We start from the raw sequence: 21,368 nt of genomic DNA on the forward strand, positions 1-21,368 counted from the left end.
GCCAAACCATTTTGTGAATTTAGTATTTTTGCAATGAAAAAAGTCACAAGAATTATTATTTATGTTGAATGTATTGATAACTATAAATATGATAAACAAAACTAATCTAATAATATATTGGCGCCATATTAGTATTGAGGAAAAACATTTAGAATAGTAATCAATGACTGTATTAAGATATCTTGAAGCAGAGTTATAGTAATAGTAATGCTCGTGTTCATTTAGTTAGTGCTGAAGTACATATGCTTTGTATAAAATAGACCCGTCACCTGCAAGGCGTAGCGCATATCGAATTTATGATCTCCGTATTAGCAAAGACATAAACTTAGTGAACGCTTCCTCTTAGTGTTTGTTTGTAACAAATGATCTAATCTTTTTTTTTTTGTTCTCTGTTTATATCATTACCGTGTACGCATAATATTTTCAAAATGAATACATTAATAAAATAAATCTATTTCTACAAAAAACTAATGTGGAAGAAAACCGACTAGACAAAAGTTTGTATAAATGCTGTTTGACAGCAATTACAGGAAAAATAAATTTCAATAATAATTATAAATATTTATTTAAAAAAATTTACTTGTTTAATATTGTAGTTGTTTTTAGTTCCATAAAAAATGTTTGAATTGTAAGGTGTGATTTTTATGTCCATAAAGAATACACTGTACACATTTCAATAATTATCTAAACAAAAAAAAGACAATTTTTACAGTAAATATTTAAATTAGTAAATGCTCTTAAGAAATCATATGTGGTTTATTACTTTTAAGTGATATTCAATAACTATCTGCTTTAACCATTCAAGTTAGAGAATTTAGTTAGAGAAAGAAGTTAGAGAAAGAAGTTAGAGACATTTGTAATAGGCACCTATTTAACAAAGTATTTTCAATGCTGAATCATAAGTTTTTTTTATGTTTCCGGGGAAAATGTGAATTTATCTTTTATCTCGAATTACACGGATGTAGAACATCAAAGAAAGTGTATTATTGATTACTTTTGTATTAACATGTTGTACGATGTCATAGTGAAATACTCTAGAACAACTTTTAAAACATTTCAAGTATAAATGGTCTGATTGTGCTACAACGTATTGCTTTGTATGAACAAGTTTGAATTTTCATCAACAAGACAAGATTGTGAAAAAAAAAACAAATTTTCCAAGAAAATATAAGAATACCTAATATTAATCATAAATATTATGCAGCTGTATTAATTTTTAAATTAAAACGAAAAATTTCCCGAAAGAAAATTATCGATTTTAACTTACTGTATTTTGTGAATTGATGAATTATTTTATCAAATTTGTCCAATAAATACGCTTAGTTTTATCATAGTAGTTTATTTGTTGACAGTTAATGGGACNAATTATTGATGAATTATTTTATCAAATTTGTCCAATAAATACGCTTAGTTTTATCATAGTAGTTTATTTGTTGACAGTTAATGGGACGTAGTTCAGATAAATGATCGCAATTAGCAAAATGCCAATAACATTCGTATAAGGTCTATGTTGTTTAGTTAATGCGGATCCCTTTACTCATATAACTTTAGCAAAATGTTACAAAGTCTAGAACTAAAAGTTTTACTGCGTTTTAGTTAGCATAGGCAAAATATTGTTCTACATGCTGAATTTGTTTTGAAGTATGATTATTTTGATATTCAAATGTATTTCGCGTTTGGGAAAACTACTCAAGAAACAATATAAAAGCAAAATGTTCAATACATTCCATAAAAAAAAAAGTATTATAAATACCGCTGAGAAATGTTATTTTTTTTAACTTAAAATCGTGGTTTCATTTAATCAATACATTTCTTTTTTTTTTTTAAAAACCTGACGACACTATGAAAAATTCAAGCACTAAAAAAAATAAACATTTTTTTAACATTGAGCTCAAATTATTAAGCAACAATGGAACGTATAACCTTATTACCCCAAAAAGAGTGTTTTTCATCAAACTTACTACATATTAATTTACATGCTTCAACATTTTCTTTGTATTATAAAAAGTATGACTGAAAAAAAAACTTGAAACGTTTAATTTCTTTAAACACTCTGAGTAAGATAATACTTGTCATTAAATAGATTTACAGAATCTTCAATTAAGTTTATACTTAATTTATTGAAACTAATTTCACAAATATCATCCTATGAAATTCATATCATTTGTTAAGAATAACTGAAATAAGTTATTGAAAAAATAATAAATAATAACATTCTGATGACATAACTTACAGACTATGGATAAAATAAAAATAAGACGAACCATAATCTATTGAAGAAGATCGTAAGAGATGATAATATATTTTCTTACATATTATTTGTTTTTAACATTATATTGTAAAGGTAAAAACGAAAACTTCTTTGTCTAGATGAAATAGTTTATGATCCTATATAGATGATAAACTATATATCTATTATCCTTTTATATCTAGCCTAAAAATTCAACTTTAATCAAATAATAACACATACTCAGATTTATTTTTTAAATTATTTTTATAAATGATAGAAATATGTTCATAAGTAAAAATCAACTAAATAATTTTTTGCGTATTCTTATATTAATTAGTAAAGGATGTCATAGTATGTATAGTATAGTTATGTGGTTATTTTTGTTTATGATTTTCAAACATTGACTTGGTTTTAAGTATTTAAACAGGTCATTATTATTTAAATGGAAGTAATTTGTATAGTCCCTCAAAGGCGGATCGAGCACTTCTCAAGGATTTTTTTTTATTGTATTTTTAAAATGTGCATTATATAATAATTCACTGTGTCACTTGTGCTTAGCCCTGTGTGTGTATTCTCTTTTTATCCCTGACGAATAGTTTATCAGTGAAGTAGTTTTAAATAGTAGTACCTTTGTGTGTGTGTGTATGTGTTCTGCCATTATATGTTACGTTAATGTGTTTTGATCCTATAAATATTTTTTTGGACATAAAAGACTTTTTACTAAAGTTTTTTTTTATATTATTTAATATACATGAACAATTTTAGAAGAAAGATGTAATAATTACAGTAAATATAAATAATATATTTTAATTAGTATTTTTTAAACGTCATGAAAAAATAATGATGGTAATCAACTTTTTTTTTTCGTAATAGCAAAAATACTGTTTATACATAATATAAATAACCTAACATCAAATAATTATGGGTCTTGTCACGTTGACTCTAGTTTTTTGTTCAACGCTTTTCTCAACGAACATAAATCGATGAGGTGTCGTGACCTATAATTTTACCTACATCATTTTTATTACTCATTTTTTTACTGTTCATTTCATATTCAATTTTCACACTATATAAATAACATTTTACGTCATATGACAACATATTTTACGATGCCAACGTGATAGAATATGTATACATTTACATCACATTATTATATTATCAGACTATAAACGATTTATCTTTTATAACAATGTTTATTAGAAATATGGAGACAATACTTTTAGAACGCGCAATTTGAATTCAGTATCGCATTATATTAAAATAAAATTACTGTTTTAGACGACGTTCCATAATATCATATTAGAACCACAGTGAACAAAATAATACATTATACATAATGCTTTAAATATGTTGGTGGCTTTGTTTGAATCCCTCGCGTTTACATTAAATCATAGTGAGCATACACCTACGCCTTATGGCAAGCGAACAAGTTACCTTTCCGTGTTGGGTCTTAACGGACGAACCGCAATAACTTAATTACCACCAATGGAGGTAAGGTATAAACGTTAGGAATTATTTCTTGGTTGTTCGTGTTTAAACAGCGAAGAGAGATGCGTTAAAAAAAATACAAAGAAAATTTCTTAACGTATTTTGTTGAAGTAATTTGTGCTTTGTTTCTAACCTTATACAACTCGTTTCGTATATAATCTTCTTCGTAATTCAGCTTTTGAAATTGAATACGATGTTTTATTAAATGAAGGAGATAGAAAAAACCTATTTGGAAAAGTACATTGTAATATACATGTAAATAAGATTTGCAATTCTCATCCATGAACATGAGTTCAATGGTGAACTTTTTTTTTAGGAATAAAATACTGTTGCATTGCAAAATTCATTATGGGTAACGACTTTTCAATCTCATTGTTTTTTTTGCACTTAATTGACCCTTTATATATTCTAGCTTGATGCTTATAATTTAGTCCATTCCAGAACCCTTCTGAATATGTTGACAGCATGTCGTTTGATTAAACGTTGAGGGTTTTAGGTTCGAAAAGCGCTATGTAAATTATTTTTAAATGACAGCATTGAACCATAACGCAGAGTATGTGGCAACAGATGTGTTATTTCCACTGATCTTACAATAAAATAAAATGGATTTTGTATAAAAATAATCCTGTTTCATTGTCTTAGTCTTTGCATACTGATGACTATCAGCTATCAAATTGTATTTTTTTGGGAAAAGTTATATTAACTGAAAAACAGTGTAAACTCATTTTTATTTTTTACCATTACAATACATTAACATTGGTATTTCATTAAATTTATTTTCTGTATATTATAGCCTTGTGGCAACTACATAGTAACGTAAATTTAAATTTGAAAGTTTAAGAATCATCGTTTTAAAATAAATACTACGTTAAACATTATTATTGAAACTATATTGTTATCATTTGGGTTTACAAATATATGTAATCATTATTTTCTTTTTTTTTTAATTTCTAGTGAATTACTCAGAATCAGTTAATTTTATTGTAAGTCATATTAAATGTTTAATCAATTGAAACTGCAAGTTTTATTAAAATATGTGAAATATGATGTATATATGTAAATTAAATTAAATTGATGTTCAAAGTCGGCTGAAACTACATTCTGATATGATTTACATTAAATGATATATATATATATATATGTGTGTGTCTGTGTATAAGTATGAGGAATTGAAATGTTTAGAATGTACAATAATATAGTACAATTATCAAATAACTTTACATAGATAAACAAACCATACTTAAATTATTTATTTATGAAACCAGTGCCTTCAGTATTCATAAATATACAAAATTCTAACTTGTCTATCAACATGTCAAAAAGTCTAAATGTAAATGGATTGCATTTATTTGTAAAAAAATCGAACAAATGGTAATTTTACATATAGAATAAATTTACAATATAATTTTTAAAAAAAAATTATGTTTTAAATTGGCTTTTATTTAAATAATTACAGTCAGCTATTGTCAAATATTAAAAATTACAATTACAAAAAAGACAACTTATAAAACATATTATATACAATTTTTTAAAATTATTCAATAGGATAAGTGGTTAAGTAAACTGGGGTAAAATTCCATACGGATAAGTGTTTAAAATTTTAAAAAAATAACTAAATTTTATAGATATATACCAATGGGTTGATGAATATCAAATCTTGGACCATTTTGACATGTTTTTTAGTTGTTGCAGGATCATCGAACTAAAATTGAATACATTATATAGATAATAATTTTATGTTATATTTTACTCTTTAAAAATATTATTTTTAGTTTATAATTCAATTTTATAAGTATCGATTTTTTTTTTTGGTTGAATTTAAAATATTTTTTTACATTATTAGATTATTAATTTACTTTATAAATAATGTTTGGCGTGGAGTTTAAAAAAAAATTTTTAATGTGGATTAAAAGTCTTATGCTTATTAAAAATAAATGAGATTTATAAATTATTTTATTGAATTTGAATGATAAATCTAATAATTTCTACTCAATTTTTTTTTTGTAATTGTCCTATTTGTTAATAAATATTATTTTCCGAGAAAAAATAATCCCTAAATTACTATTTTATTTTTATTAATTATAATTAAATGTTATGATATTGAATTGCAAGATTACTAAATGCAATAAACTTTATTAATTACGCTGTCATTATTTTGTTATTCCGAGTGAAAAAACCTTATTAAATAATAAATAATTTGTTTATTAAAATTTACTCAATAGGGTCAGATGGGGTAAGTGCGTTATTTAGGACGCAATGCTAATAGGTACGACTATTGTAACTGGTACAGTAATATTATTATACTTTACATCACTCTGAGACATTTTAACTATATGGTAACACTGTAGTTTATGATCAAATGTCAGATATAAAAAATGTTTTATTTAAATTATTATGTAAGATTAATGAGATAAATCTTATTTATACACTAAAATTAGATATCAAAACTCTGATTATGTTATACCAAATATTTTTAATTAAATATTTTGAAAAAAGTATAAAGATATTTTAACTTCGAAAAAAGTATTTATAGTAAATTTAGTATATTTACATACATTTACCTATATTATTAAATTTAACATTTATATATAAAAATAAATCCAAATGAGGCACTTTCCCCATAATTTGTGGTAAATGCGTCATGTAAAATTTTTTTTGAAAAAATTTGATTTAAAAAATTTTGTTTTTGATATCAAATATGAATACCTTATAAAAATGTTACATATTTATATATAGTAATAAGAAATATCTAAATCATAAACATTTATGGGGAATATTAGATAATTATTTTTTTTGTGGCTTATGACCCTACTAACTGTAGTCTTACCCCATTGTAGGGCAAGAGTAGACTTTTATTTTTCATTTTATTCCAGTTTCTAAGTAATTAAATGAGGTTTAAATCATATAACTAATATTTTTTTAAAGTTTATCTAGCTAAAAAGAAAATTTCTTTTAATTACCTTATCTACAAATTATATGCGATAGAAAAACAGTGCGCATTTTTACCTTAGGTTTATCTAACTTTAAGTACAATTTTTTTTTACAATTAATTTACAAAATATTTTAAGAACGATTAACATAATTTTAACAGAAGTTATAAATTTTGAGTAGTTATTTCACGTTTCAATTATATAATCAATATAATTTTAAGGGTACGTAATCGAATGATAATTTCTCAAAAGTGGGTGTATTACAACAATTAAATGCAAAATTGATTCTTTTAACAACTTAAAAGAATTTTAAGGCCTAACATACTGCTGGCATAACTATGAATTTAATAATATTAAAAATATTCACAAAAGTATCCGTTTAAAATTTTAATTTTAATCAATAGTATATTTCATTACTATAAAACATGAATTTATTAATTTTTTTTTAACGAAAGCATTAAAAGTTTTTAGACAAATATAAATATGCTACAAATATAGATTTAAAAAAAACATATAAAAATGATAAAGTCTATTATGTATATTTTGAAATCGATTTAAATACTATTAAGTTGCAAATGTGATGCAATAATATTTAAACTTATAAAAATGGAACCGGAATTTAACTATTTGAATTTTATTCCAATTTAGCTATGCTATTTTAAATATAATAATAAATAACAGCATTAGGCTATCAATTTTGATATTCTTCATATTTTTGGTGTATATTTTTTGAATTAAAAAAAATTAACATAAAAACTATTTTATGTTTTTATTATACGAGAGTAATCTCATAAAATTGAATGTAAAATTCATGGCTTTCATCTATAGCATTTTTTATTAATTCTCGTTTATGGTTTTGTTTTTATATACAATATTTGATAAATAATTTGAAGTATTCATGAGAAAATTATATTAATAAATTGTAGGATTCTTACAACAGTAATTCCTACAGTGTGAATAATTTTTATAAATAGTAAGTGAAATTATACAAAAACATTAATACCAAGGAAAAAAATAGTTTTTTTCCAAAATAAACTTAATAGTAGTGTCATTGAATTATAACTGAATTATAAATTTAATCGTTATTAACTTTGGAGTCTTGCACACGTATGGTATGTTTGTATAAAAGATGAATCTTTAACGATATAATCGTACTATAATAAATCTCATATTACTATTAAATCCCTACTCAAAAACTGACCATGATTTTCATTTACATTAATAGTTAAACAAATATTATTTAATTGCGTTAGCCTTGCTATATTTCATTTCGATTCAACCACAGCAGCTGAGTATATTTAACACAGATGACATGTTCCGTTACATTTACGATATTTCAAACTATAAAATGTCATAAACAATTTTAATACATACAAAATGTTTTCTGTTTTTACACTAAGGCTTACTTCAATGCTTGATGTATATATTTTAAGTGCATTTTAAAGTAAAAAGTTGAGATGTATTGATTTTATAACAACATTTGTTTTTGTATACGATTTTGATCAGTTACGCACCCTTTTATTCTTTTTGCAGTTGCTACCAATATCGATATGAAAAGCCATTATGTTTATACTTATAAAAGTAGGTCTCTGTTTAAAAATCGATAAGTGCTCATCTTACAAAAAATCTTATTATCAAACCAAATTAAATTATTGTAGATAGATTTTTTCGAATAATATTAAATTTTTCTTTCAACTACACTGAATTTTTATACACTTGCAAATAATTGAATTCTGATTAAATTTTCATTCTACTTGGTATTTTATTTGTTAAGTTTTATATTAACATGCTTAAAAGAATGTTTATTGTAGTTTAAATTAAAACAAATATAAAAATACTCAAGACAAATATTTTTATTTCTAAAAAGTTTTACTCTTCAAAACATACCAGAAAACACTAAAAAATATATTATAATATATTAAATGTAAATTTAATTTTATTATAATCATCATTATCAACACAGACCTATGCCAACTATGTGGGATCGATTCTGACTTAACGATTTGTCCGAATTTCACACCTGCTGTTCATCTTATTGACCTTATTACGTCTGAGGGAACCAGTATGGAGTAAGGTGTGTTTATGTTCACTATTACTGTGTGGTCACCCATCCAGGAACCAACTATCAGCGTTAAGATGTTGCTGAATGATCCCCCGCGCCACACCACAGACAGTATTTTATTTCATAATAATAATTATTATTTTATAAAATTTGTTTTGTGTCTTTAAAATTATTATAAATGTTTTTTAACCCTACACAAATAATCTAAAAATTAAAACCCGTCTACAATAAAAAATGTACTTATAATGCAATTTGCATTTTTATATTCTTATAGCAATTGATTAAATACAAAGAAACTTCACATTGTAATGCATATGATTCAATGTAACATTATTAAAACACAATGGATATTAAAAAAAAGAATTTTCAAAAACAATTCTTTTAGATATTCGAAAATACCACTATATATCTTTATTTTTACGGCAATATTTTCTGATTTAAAAGTAATTCCTTTATTTAATAAGAAATGATACTGATAAAATGTACTTATAGAAAACAAAAAACTGATAAAATTAAATCATAGTGAAGGGTGTTTTTTTTTTCAGAGATGATAAATTTTTATTCCACTAAAAGGTTATAAATTGTCATTATGTCTAGTTTATAGTGATTTCTTAGATCTGTTAATAGAGATCTATCAAAAACAAATCCCACTTTCTATTTTTAAATTTATAAAAAACACCTAATACAGAACACTCCAATTTTAAATTTTACAGATCTGAAAGAAATTTAGAAATAACCATTAAAATTTAAGATATTTTTGTTTGAGTATCTAAATATTGTTAGTATTTAAAATACGGATTTTCGCCAGAAAAATTATTCCAAAATTTTAACTTTTGGTGTAGTACTATTAAAAAAAAAAAATTAATAACAAAAAGTCAAAAATAAATTTTACAAACTAGATTGCGCTAGTCATTGTGGCTATTATTGCTCTATAGATAGCAGTTCAAAGGGCAATTGTCTTATATTTTCACAAAAATAATTTACCATAGACAAATAATTACTGTACTCGCAAATATTATTTTATTCATGTGTTTTAAAATGCTGCATTTTTATGCATCAAAATTGCATTTTAAACTAAGCTTTAAGTTGATAATAACATTTTTTGAAGAATCAGAAGTTATAATAAACTTCAATAAATATTTAATACCACTGTTATGGTATTTTTTTTTAATCGAAAATTGTTCTATATTTCTAGATTTGTGGTACAATTATTTTAAAACTATAACCTAGTAAGAATACATATAAGTATCCTAATCTAAGCTATATTTTTCATTTATAAGAGTTTTTAAGTGTTTATTTGTTTTATAAAAATAGAGTCACTAGTTTTAGAAAAAAACGGAACCAAGGGTGGATTTAGAACTAATCCGTGGGGCTTGTTAAGAAAATTTTTTGTTTAGCGACAACCTAACTGAATTTGTTTGTCTAACAAATTTTTTTTGGCTCAGTACTGTATTTTTAATCAATTAACATGTCTCAAGGGGTGTGATGCAACATTTTGATACTTCCATTAGGTCCACCCTTAACGGATTATAGACTATAGATTTACATGTAATAATTCTTTTTTAACAGTCGGGTAAAAAAATATTAAATATTTTTAAACACATTTTATAGATATAGTGATAGTCTACAAAACCACAATAAAATTATGTTTAAATACATTATTTCGATTCATTTCTTCCTATAAATAATCTTGAAACATATAAAAGTGCTCTCCGAATTTTCTTATAGAACTATTAGTGCTGAGACTGAATCAAAACGCAATAAATAACAGACTTATAATATACTCCATTTGTCGCTTATCTGATAAATAAATACACTTCTCAAAGTCTCTCGTTAAGTTGTAGTATATTTGTATAAATGTCCATATAAAAATATCGAATAAGTAGAGCTTGTGTATCACTAACGGTCTAAAAAAAATAATGTATATCTCATTAACAAAAATGCAATCTTAAATAAAAACATTATTTCCATATACATTGACGATTAATTAAATAGACTGTATACGATTTAGTGAAGTATGTATAAATATACATAGTGAAAACGTCCATTATTTATTATTATCGTTTATTATTTGCAATTTTAATGATTCATCATAACGCCAATTTCTTCTACGTGCTGTAATTTTCAACCATTTGTTTCATTCTAAACACTAATTTACACATTCAAATTTTTTCCTTATTTTAAGGAAATATTCTTTGAAAACTTAAAACAATATTTGCATAACATTAGAATAACTAAAAATTTTGAAACGAAAGAATAATTATGACTCAATAATCAGTGACCAGAAACATTTTTTTACCAGCTTTTTATACTAAAAATATTAAAGATTATAAAATAAAATAATACAATATTCATCTTCCATGAATGTTTTAAGTTTCAGTATTTAGACATTTTTTTCACCATAAATATCAATTTTGTCACAAGAGACATCTTATCAAAACTGTTTTTTGTTACAAATCCTAAAAAATGTGTCTGTATATAATATATATAGTTTATAAACTAATTAATAGTTAATTATGTTTTAATTAAATTAAGAATGTTTTTATTTCATCTTTATCCATTAATATAATATAAAACAATGTTATTTAAAAACAAAAGTGATCAAGAAAGTTAAAACGTATTTTTTGTGCCTGTTAAAAAAAATATGAATTTACAGTTTAAATACGTCGTAAGTTGATACTTTTCAAAAGCTCAAATTCAAAATCTGGCTGATGATAAACTCTTTATGTCTAATTACACTAATTTTAACTTTTCAGCTATATACGGATCTCCTTAATGGGCATTTGCACCAATGGTTGTGAAATATTAATTTAATTTTAAATGTCTCAATTTAATAAATTACATCTAAGATGGAAAAAATCTGTAGATTGTAAATGGTAAAACGACATAAACTATCTTTGAATAAAAAGAAACTACGTACAAAACATTATGACAAAAATAGTTACAAATTTTAGGGATTAGAATTAACAGAACGCATCAACCAAAATTGAGATTTTTCAGTTATTAGTCTATTTCATCGAATATATAAAATATTTTTTTAATGTGAAAATGATATATCATTAATTATTTTTGGAAGGCATATTTTTTTTTGAAGAAAAATGAAATTTTTTCATTAGCTTAAATGTAAAATGAAAATTTAATTTTGATCTTCTAAAAAGTGATAAATTGTTTGATACACTTCTTTAATCTTATATCCTCGAATTGTCCGCCTAAACACAAAAAAAAATCGTAAAATAGTATAACCCCCATTGAGAGTTGGTAAAAACTTATTTTTTCTTTTATGAAAAAGTTATTTTCAAATACGCTGGGCTGATTAAATTATGTTTTGCGTTTTTTTTCTTGTCATGATCTTAATACACCCGATATTTTTCTCAGTGTGTGTACTTTATTTTTTATCTTGAAAATGGTGTTACATTTGTTATTATTCTAATATACCTCAACCGTCACAATAATTATACTTTTCTTATCGATCATTTTTAAAGAAATACACATGAACCAGTAGCTTTAAACCTTTGACAGATCCTAGCAAGTAGAATGATATTTTTTTCATGTATATCTAACTAACATATAAGTATTACATACGGCATACATAGGTATTATTGTATAATTGCAACTGTATGTAGTTTGTCAAGTGTTTATCCCGGCGTTGGCAGTTAGTCAGGAAATATAGGAGAGGGTTGTAGTGAGCGCACGCGGAAAACAACGGTTTTTAACGAAATGGGGGACCTCGGCAGTAAAAGCAAATGCGCCCTGCCGCACAATCGATATAGCTCTCTCCGCCTGGACTACTACTTCTATACTATTGTCATCGCCCCCTTGCCCAATGCTGGTTAAAAATCGTATAAGATTTTAATCATGCATGGTAAGTAATTTTTCCCGTAAGGTAGGAAAGGCATGGCAAGTGGGAAATTAGAAAAGAGGGTCTTTTGGGTGTATCACACAAGGTTACTTGACGAAGAACACACTTACACAAATTGTTAACTCAAAATGTATGAAATTGTTGAAAAGTGTTGGATTTTCAAATAAAATTATAAGTGATATAAATACGCGGAAATACGATTTGAGTTTAAAAGTAAGATTTTTGTATGCTTTGATAAACTTAATTAAGTCTGAATGCATCATTTAAGTTGGCTGTTAAATTCAACTGTTATCACTGCAATACTCTTCATAGTTCAAGTATTGTTAATTCTAGACGAGTGAATGTGTCACGGCTTACTGTTACACAACTTCCAAACATTTCCGAGAACTTTTTTCTGAGAATTTCTTCCTGTAGTTTTTCTACCATTTGAACTCCCAAAGGAAGGTTAGAGTCTTCAAATAGCGTGTTTTATTTAAAAAGGGAAGTAACGTTATTACAACTTGACAATACCGTTTAATTTAAGCATAAATTGAATGAAAAAAAATTATTAATATTTTACTTATCAGCTAAAAACTATTTAAAATATTAAATTTAAGCTTATTAAAAACTAAAATTCAAAATACAAGTCATTAGATTGAATTCTAATGTGAATATATAATTGTAATTAAATTACTGAATCTTAATGTAAATATTATGACAACCTTGAAATAAGACTGAAATATCCACCTTTATTAATATTTTTAACGACATTTGTCATTAAAGGAACTAGCTCGCGAGTTATACATTTTTGTTACATTTTCAATAGGACTTTGCATATTGCAAACTTACACAATTTTATAGTTTTACAAAAATTTGTTTGATTACAAAATAATTGAAATTAAAATTCAATAATAATAAAAATATACTAAAAAAATTAATTATTTAAAAATTTATTCAGTTACTATAATCGCGATACTCATTATTTTACCTTTTCTATTCAAAAAATTATTCTTTCTCAAAATCAACTCTGATTAAAACGTAAACCTATTGCAATACATTATAAACTTATTCTTAATCCATCGGACTACATTTTACAAAGTAATGTAAACTTCCAAACTAAAATGAATTTATGTTTAGATTTTCCTTACCTTTTTATTGTTTAAATTATAATAGTTTGTTTGACTTTGAATAAGTAAAAAATAATAAAAGTAGATTTATAATAAAATGAAAAATCAAGGAAACTTGGTTAACGCTACACATACAATCTGTCATAAACATTTATGCTTTAAAATAAAAGACAATGTATTTGAATTTAGGCAATAGAATAGTTATCAAAAATTTATAGTACAAACCAGACTATAACTTATTGGTTATAATATGTAACAGGTAAAATTGATCAAATGTTTCTACAAAAAAACAGAACAAACTTACTACGCTACACTAAAAAAAAAATTTTTACTAGTGTTTTATTTCGCATACATTTTCTTTTGGAGATATGTTTTATAGTTCCACACGGACTTTTATAACACTTCAGCGTTATCAAATAAAAATAAATCTGTAGTATAATAAAAGTGTAGAGAGCAAATAATTTTAGAATTATCAGTATTTTATATTACAATTTTTATATAAAATGGTATTACTTATTTAAAATTAAAAAATATCAAACCAAAACGTCACTTTTGGTAAAAAATAAAGAACAAACCAGTTCTTTTCGATTCGATTCTGTCCCTAACTTTAAAGTAAACTTTTATTCGATTATTTTAGGTTTATATTACAAATTCTATCCATCATATAGATAGAATTCGATATATTTAAAATATTAATTAAAATTTTGCCCTTCTAATTTGAGGAAATTAAACTATCCGCTATGAATCAATTTCAACCGAAAAAAAAAATATTTATGTTTTTAATTGTTATTTATTAATACTATTATATAAAACAATTATTAACAAATAAAGTATTTAGCACTGAAAAAAAAATGTATTTTAATATTGTATAACTGACTAAAATTTTAGTTTTTTAATCGTAGTTTATTAATGTTCTATTTTATACATTTTTACTGATCATTTGATCAATTTTCTAAAATATATTTAAATTTTACAAAAGCAGAAGTTTCAATAATATAAATCTAAAAAAAAAATTGGATTTTTAATATATTATTAGTCAGTGTTTAATTATTTCTAAGTTTTAAAACAAATGAGTCGTTCTATTGCTATCAAACTTAAGTGTTATTTTCTGTTGATAATTGAACAAACTTTTATTTGTACTTCCAACAAAATATTAAATGAGCACTTTCCCAAACACTCCAAAACGGCCCATGTCAGGGCCACCAATTAAGTACACACGCCGCGACCAATATTTAGCGAAAGAATAAAGATGATCATGGAAGATGACGCTAGATAGTGCCCGTGCCAACAGTTGCTTAAAAAACAAGACCAATTATCAAATAACGTAAATATTATTTTAACAGATCGGATAAAATATTGTTAAGTAAATAGCAATAAAAATTTAATATAAGAGTAAATAGCGGAAGTTGTTTATATTAAGGATAAACATACATTAAAAGGAGAGGTTAACCGGGATGATCATCGATATATAGACACAATAAGGAACTGCTAGACATATATGGCGGTGGGTTTGATAGATTCAGCTGTTTTTTTTTTTTTTATCACATTCAGTACAATAATAAACTTGTAAATTTACATGTAAATATATGAAATTAAGTTACATTCAATTTGGTGCATTTCCACTCTCTGAAATAAATTCTTTTTGCAATATTTATGTACGAAAGGAGGTTTTTCAATATATACTTATTCTATTTAATCAATTCATTTGACTAAACGTTCCCAAAATTTGATAATATCTCTTTGTAATGCTAAAAAAGATTTATCATTGAAAATGTTTAACCTTCATAATTCGAGTTTTTTAATTCCATAGAATACATATGTAGTTGTAGGATATAGATTAGTATTATTAGTAAAAATGTGACTTGATTTTTCAATGTTACATGCAATAATTTATTAGTTTGTCTATCATATTAATATTACAAACACATAACGTGTTCAGAACATTTTACTGAAATGATAAGAACAAGTATTTAATTAAAATTTTTCAATGAAAAATATTGAAACTTAGACGAAGAAGCTGACAATTTACGTCAACTAAATTTATGTATGATGAATACTAATTTAGTAGTGCTGAAATATTTACTAAACTTTGAGTGACATTTTTTTTTCTTTGATTTATAATGTAATAAAACTTGTTTATTGAAAATAGACGTGTTACGTTTTTAATAAATATTTTCTATTTAATGTCACCAAATACTGTCATTTTTTTAAAAGTATTTTATTAAAAAAAAAAAAATGGTATTAACTTGGTCTATATTACATAAAACTTGTTATATCAAAAATGTCAACCTTTGAAATTAAAAATAATTTTTACGTTAGCTAAATTAAGTTAATAAACTGATACATAGAGTATCAATGCGTTTACAATACTTTTTACTAACCTGTTTACTATCCAGAGACATTAAGAAGCTACTAAAATAATTTTTATATTATAAAAATTATTTAGTTACTGAATTAAAACTATTTAACTACATTTTGGACTGGAATAAATAAAATTGTTATGTATACTCATTCAGTACTAAATTTAAACAACGAACAATTAACGGATACATACCGTAAGTTCATATGAGTAAATGTTTAAATAAATTATACAAACATCCAAAATATTTTACGGACATTTACATTTCATAAATTCCTCTATTTTATAATTGCAAGACCTCATAATTTAACATGAAAATTAACGTCTTCTAAAATTTATACTAAACATAATTAATATATATTATTTGTAAGTAATTATTGAATAATTAACACAATGACTTAAAAATAGAAATTGTTAACGAACTTGCAAAATTACAATATTTTAGATTTTAAACAAAACTTAACTTAAATTTGGACTTCTTGAAAAAATATATGTTCACAACTAACATAGGCGTAAATCATTAAGGGGCTAAGGGCTAATTCGCTAAAAGTTGTTTTCAGAAAAGCCTCCAAGCAGACTAAAACGTAACTGCAAAAGAGTTTTATTTACTAATCAGTGTACTAAAAAAAATTAATTTTCTTACATAAATCAACTTTGCTTATAGAGGTATTATCAATGGGTAACTTTCTTTCATAATTCCACTTGTAATTTAAATTAGATTTTTTTTTTGTAAAAAAAAAAGTAATAATTGCTAAAAGCAGTAGTCAACATAAAACACCTACAAATTTTCATTAGTTATTATTTTTTAATAAAAAAATCAAATAAATTTGTTTGTTAATATCAATAAAAACTATTTATATTAGATATATATTTATATTTATTAGCTTAAATCATGTTTACATTTTTTACGGTTTTGTTTAAAAATATATACAGAATAAACATTTGATAACTTTCAAAACTAATACAATATTGAAAATCCCTTATGACTTCATTTTATTTAATGGCAACTTACATATTTAACTAACTTAAAAATATAAAAATGAAATACAACTTTAGAACCAGTATTTTAATAATTATTTACAATTTAAAGTAATAACTGTAGGTCAGGAGAGGGTGCTGCTATTTTTATCACTAGTAATTTTCCGGTCGTACTCTTCGTCTCGTTTGGATAAAAAAGTGAGAATAACTTTAGAAATTGAAATTGATACCACTAAGTCATTATTATTTGATAAATCAAGAAATATATGTAACCAAAAGCAAATTAAACATTCGTATTCCAATATTATATTTATTTTGTATATTATTGAGTGGTTTATGATAAACTGATCATTCTGAATATATATGTTTGTATCTCCAGAATAAAGAGAAGTGATAGATAGTGCTTAGAAATATGTTTAACGTTTATTAAAATCATCGTGGTATTTTTTTATTAAGTTTTTATATCGACCGTTTAATTTTAGTTTAAAAGGTTTTTTGTCTTTTGAATAGTACAGCTTAAAAGTTTAAACAAATTATTTCATGGTATTCAGCACGCATAAACAAAAATACATTACAATATATCTGAACTTTTAACCAATTAAAAAGAGAATAGTATATTTTTTTATGTAATTTTTAGTTGAAAAAAAAAATTATAGTGTCTTCTTTTAAATAAAAATCAAAAAATGGTTTTCCTGCGAGTATTTTATACAATACCATTAATGAAAATAAGATACTCTAACAAAATAAAGTCTCTTTATTCTTATTATAAATAAATTATTAAAATATTTGTACAATTTTGATCACATAATACAAAAAAGGTATGTACTTTTATCTAAATCAATACCATATAAATATAATATTCTACTATAATATTTAATAATCTACTAATCATTTTTTTTGTATTTGGGTATTTATTATTTAACATTAATTTACTCCACTTAACCAGCTAATAATAAGGTAATGATGATATAATCTATTTAGGAAAAAATTATTTCCTTTTTTCTTCCTAAAATGTTGCAATTAAATTCAATACTAAACAACTTTGTTATAGTATACTAATTCCGAAAAGTAAATCAATTTTAATTTCATATAAATTTCTATATAATTTACAATTAATTTAAGCAAAAAGTGTAAATAATGTTCTTTGGCATTAATGATAATGACAATGTTTATAAAAATAACTATATTTTAATTATCATTTGTTCTTTAAATTGAATTTACATAATATCTGCACTTATTTCTGTACTTGATTTCATCGAATAAATAAGTTCTATTAGTATTCATATAGTTACTCTATTGATATAACGCTTGAAAAGATGTACTTTTATAAGAACGAGTTCAGTAAAAAACAACTGAGCTAGAACTAAAATTTACAATTTATTCTTTCACGAAAAGTTATTTTGTTTTTCATTAAATCAAGAAACACAATTTTATGATAATTTTTTTGTTCTACAACTAGAAGTATACGATATGTTATTTTAACATATAAAAAGTTTATCTAGTGCACAGTACATAAAAACACTATGTCTCGTTATTATAATATAATAATAGACAATATTATTTTCTATACGCACAATTTTATGTTGATAGATAAGTTGTCCATTGCCTTGTTAAAGTTTACATAGTATATCGGTTATTTAGCTTAGAGCACAGAATAGGTTGTACAATACTTGAAAATCATAATATTTTACAAGTGTACTGTGCAATGTTTATAGGTGTGCCTAGAGATTTCGGTCGGAACAACGAAAATTTGTACCGACCCATTATCCTACTTATAGATTGGAAATAAGGATCATATATATATAAACGACTCATATTTTATGAGAAATTTATAATCTACATCAAGGCATTTTTCTGTAAAACTCACCAAAAACTTATAATTGAAATTTTATATAAGAAACTACGATAGTTATCGATTAGAAATTATGGTACCCATAAGGTATGGAACAATTAACTTATGATACAAATATCATTTTCTGCGCAGTATTTTTGGTCAAAATCAATACCGAAGATTTTTTAAATTTACGATACAATATTTCTTAAATTCCTAAATAAATTTACGTTTACTCTATTGAGTACCAAATTTAACTGTCCTAATTTAATATAACTAATTTTAAGGGATAGCAAAAATAATTTTTCCTGCTCTTGTACGCACGTCTACGGTAGTATTTGAGTTACATTATATTGAAGATAACATTAGTACATTACAACTTTTGCAATATTTATTTTTATAATTTAACTTATTGATTTGTTGAAACCATTCTAATTAAACCTTTATGAGAAACTTTTCCTCTAATGAAATATTAAATTAAGAGAAAACACTTTTTAAATGCTGAGGTATACATGAATTTAAAAAATGCAAAATAGGACAAGATTAGTAAAATACTTAAAAAGTACATAGCGAATAAATTCTTTCAACTTAATTAAAACCTTCGTAAATGCGTATTATTAAATATTAAAATTATGGCATGATGAATCTGTTCATGATTTATTAATGAACTGCTCATTTTTTTAAATTCAGTTAAAACTTTATAATAAGTTGAATATTGTAATAAGTATCGAATGAATACTTTTAAATATTTACAGTTAAGCTTAAAAAGCAATTATGTGTGCTTTAAATTTATTTAAATCTTTATATGGTATCTATCAAGAGAGGCCACCTGATCTCTGTAGATCAACTATTAGTGTGTTAAATTTAATGAATATTTTTATGAAAATTGCAAAATCTTGTTTTATTTTCTATTAGCACTTTTTCCCTGTAAATTCTTGTTGGATATTCGTTTGATATTAAAGACGTATGAATATGTATTCATATTGCATTATAGGTATCGTTAAATTTAAATCAGATATCAAGATCATTGTTTTTAATATTGTTTTAGACCGAATATAGCGACATGCAACAGACATCGAGGCCATCTTCTTCTGCAAATATCAGACGTGATAGTTTGTGTAACGGACAAATACACAACAGACGAGAATACGAATCCCCTAATGGTTCAATAAATTCTGATAGAAGCAGAAAAAGAAGTAAGAAATTAGTTTAACATTATAATTCATTGTTATAAACTTAAAGACTCATTTTTGTGTAAACATAAAAATGATTAACATAAAACTTCCAATATAAAATAACAAAGTAGGTGCGGATAATGAGGCCCAGTTTGTATGAGGTCTAGTGAGGCCTAATTCAAGCTTAACTTAGGCATTATTAAATAAAATCATATCATGTATTATTTGACAACACATTTAAAGATCCACAGAGAATGAAAAATAAATAATTATTTTAATGTTATGGATAATTCAGTACATTATATAAATAATAATAATTAGTTAATATCTATTTGATAATTTACAAATCATAAATTTATTCTGATTAATAATACCGTTAATCATTTTATTTCTAATATTTTGATTAATGCAGTTTTAGTTATACATATTGTTAAAATAGTTACTAATAATTTAACTCCATAAAATTTCAAAAAATCAAGAAGGTCTACATTCCGACTTGATTTGACAAGCGCATTCTGTACATTTTCATTGTTTGAATCATTTTAAAAAATGATTTGCAATATGGTGTTAAATATAAACACATGGTCGTTTTTTTATTATTTTTATCAAATCCTACTACTTATTACAGATAAGTTCAGATAAATTTTAATTTAAAATTTCTATTTCTATTAAAATAGTATTATTAAATATCAGTACTTAAATTGTGTTTACGATTTTAGCTAAAATTTAACGTTAAAAACTAAATTAAAATACAATACGTGATACAAACACATAAACAGGTTCGCAATGTTTAATTAATTTTTAAATACCAAACTAAATTTTTGCGTGGTTTTAAATTAGTTCATCAAAATTATTGAATACACGTTGGATAAATCGAATAAATCAACACATTTTAAGGTGGAATATTGGACTTCTACACTCAGTTCGGTCTATAAAACTGATCTAGCACCAACAAAAGTTTAATACTGATTCAAAAATTAAGATTTCACTTCCTATGCACCTTTTGATCAATTCAACTATCCCAACACTTTTATTTTGGTTACTCGGGAAGAATGGTAGCAGAAAATTAAGTTTCCGAGTAGAGCAGCATATGACCATTAGTGTTAAAAAATAAAATATAATTATCTCAAATATTTTTTAAGACATTCGTTAGACGTAGTTTGGGAGTCATTCTGTATATACATCTGTTTATAGACAAATTAAAAATATACGTATATCAGTACGGGCTGCATTTATTCGAGTTACATGAATTAAAATTCTTGTAAATTGATAAGTTCTTATCCTAAAATTATCATTTATCATCAAATCTTTTTATAAGAAAAGAACTAAAAAATAACTATTTTAAAATTT

General features: G+C 24.2%; 1 protein-coding gene across 2 annotated transcripts in view; it reads left to right on the plus strand.

The window, feature by feature from the left end:
• The window catches only part of LOC126907935 (dipeptidase 1-like), a 69,950-nt gene that overhangs the window by 29,069 nt on the left and 19,513 nt on the right, over window positions 1-21,368 (plus strand). For both annotated transcript variants that reach the window (XM_050689649.1, XM_050689648.1), the window contains exon 3: window positions 19,892-20,039. In XM_050689649.1, coding sequence (XP_050545606.1) covers window positions 19,892-20,039 — 148 coding nt within the window. The remainder of the gene's footprint in view (window positions 1-19,891; window positions 20,040-21,368) is intronic.

This window comes from Daktulosphaira vitifoliae, unplaced genomic scaffold (assembly GCF_025091365.1).
Source record: "Daktulosphaira vitifoliae isolate Bord-2020 unplaced genomic scaffold, ASM2509136v1 Scaffold_5, whole genome shotgun sequence".
NCBI lineage: Eukaryota > Metazoa > Arthropoda > Insecta > Hemiptera > Phylloxeridae > Daktulosphaira > Daktulosphaira vitifoliae.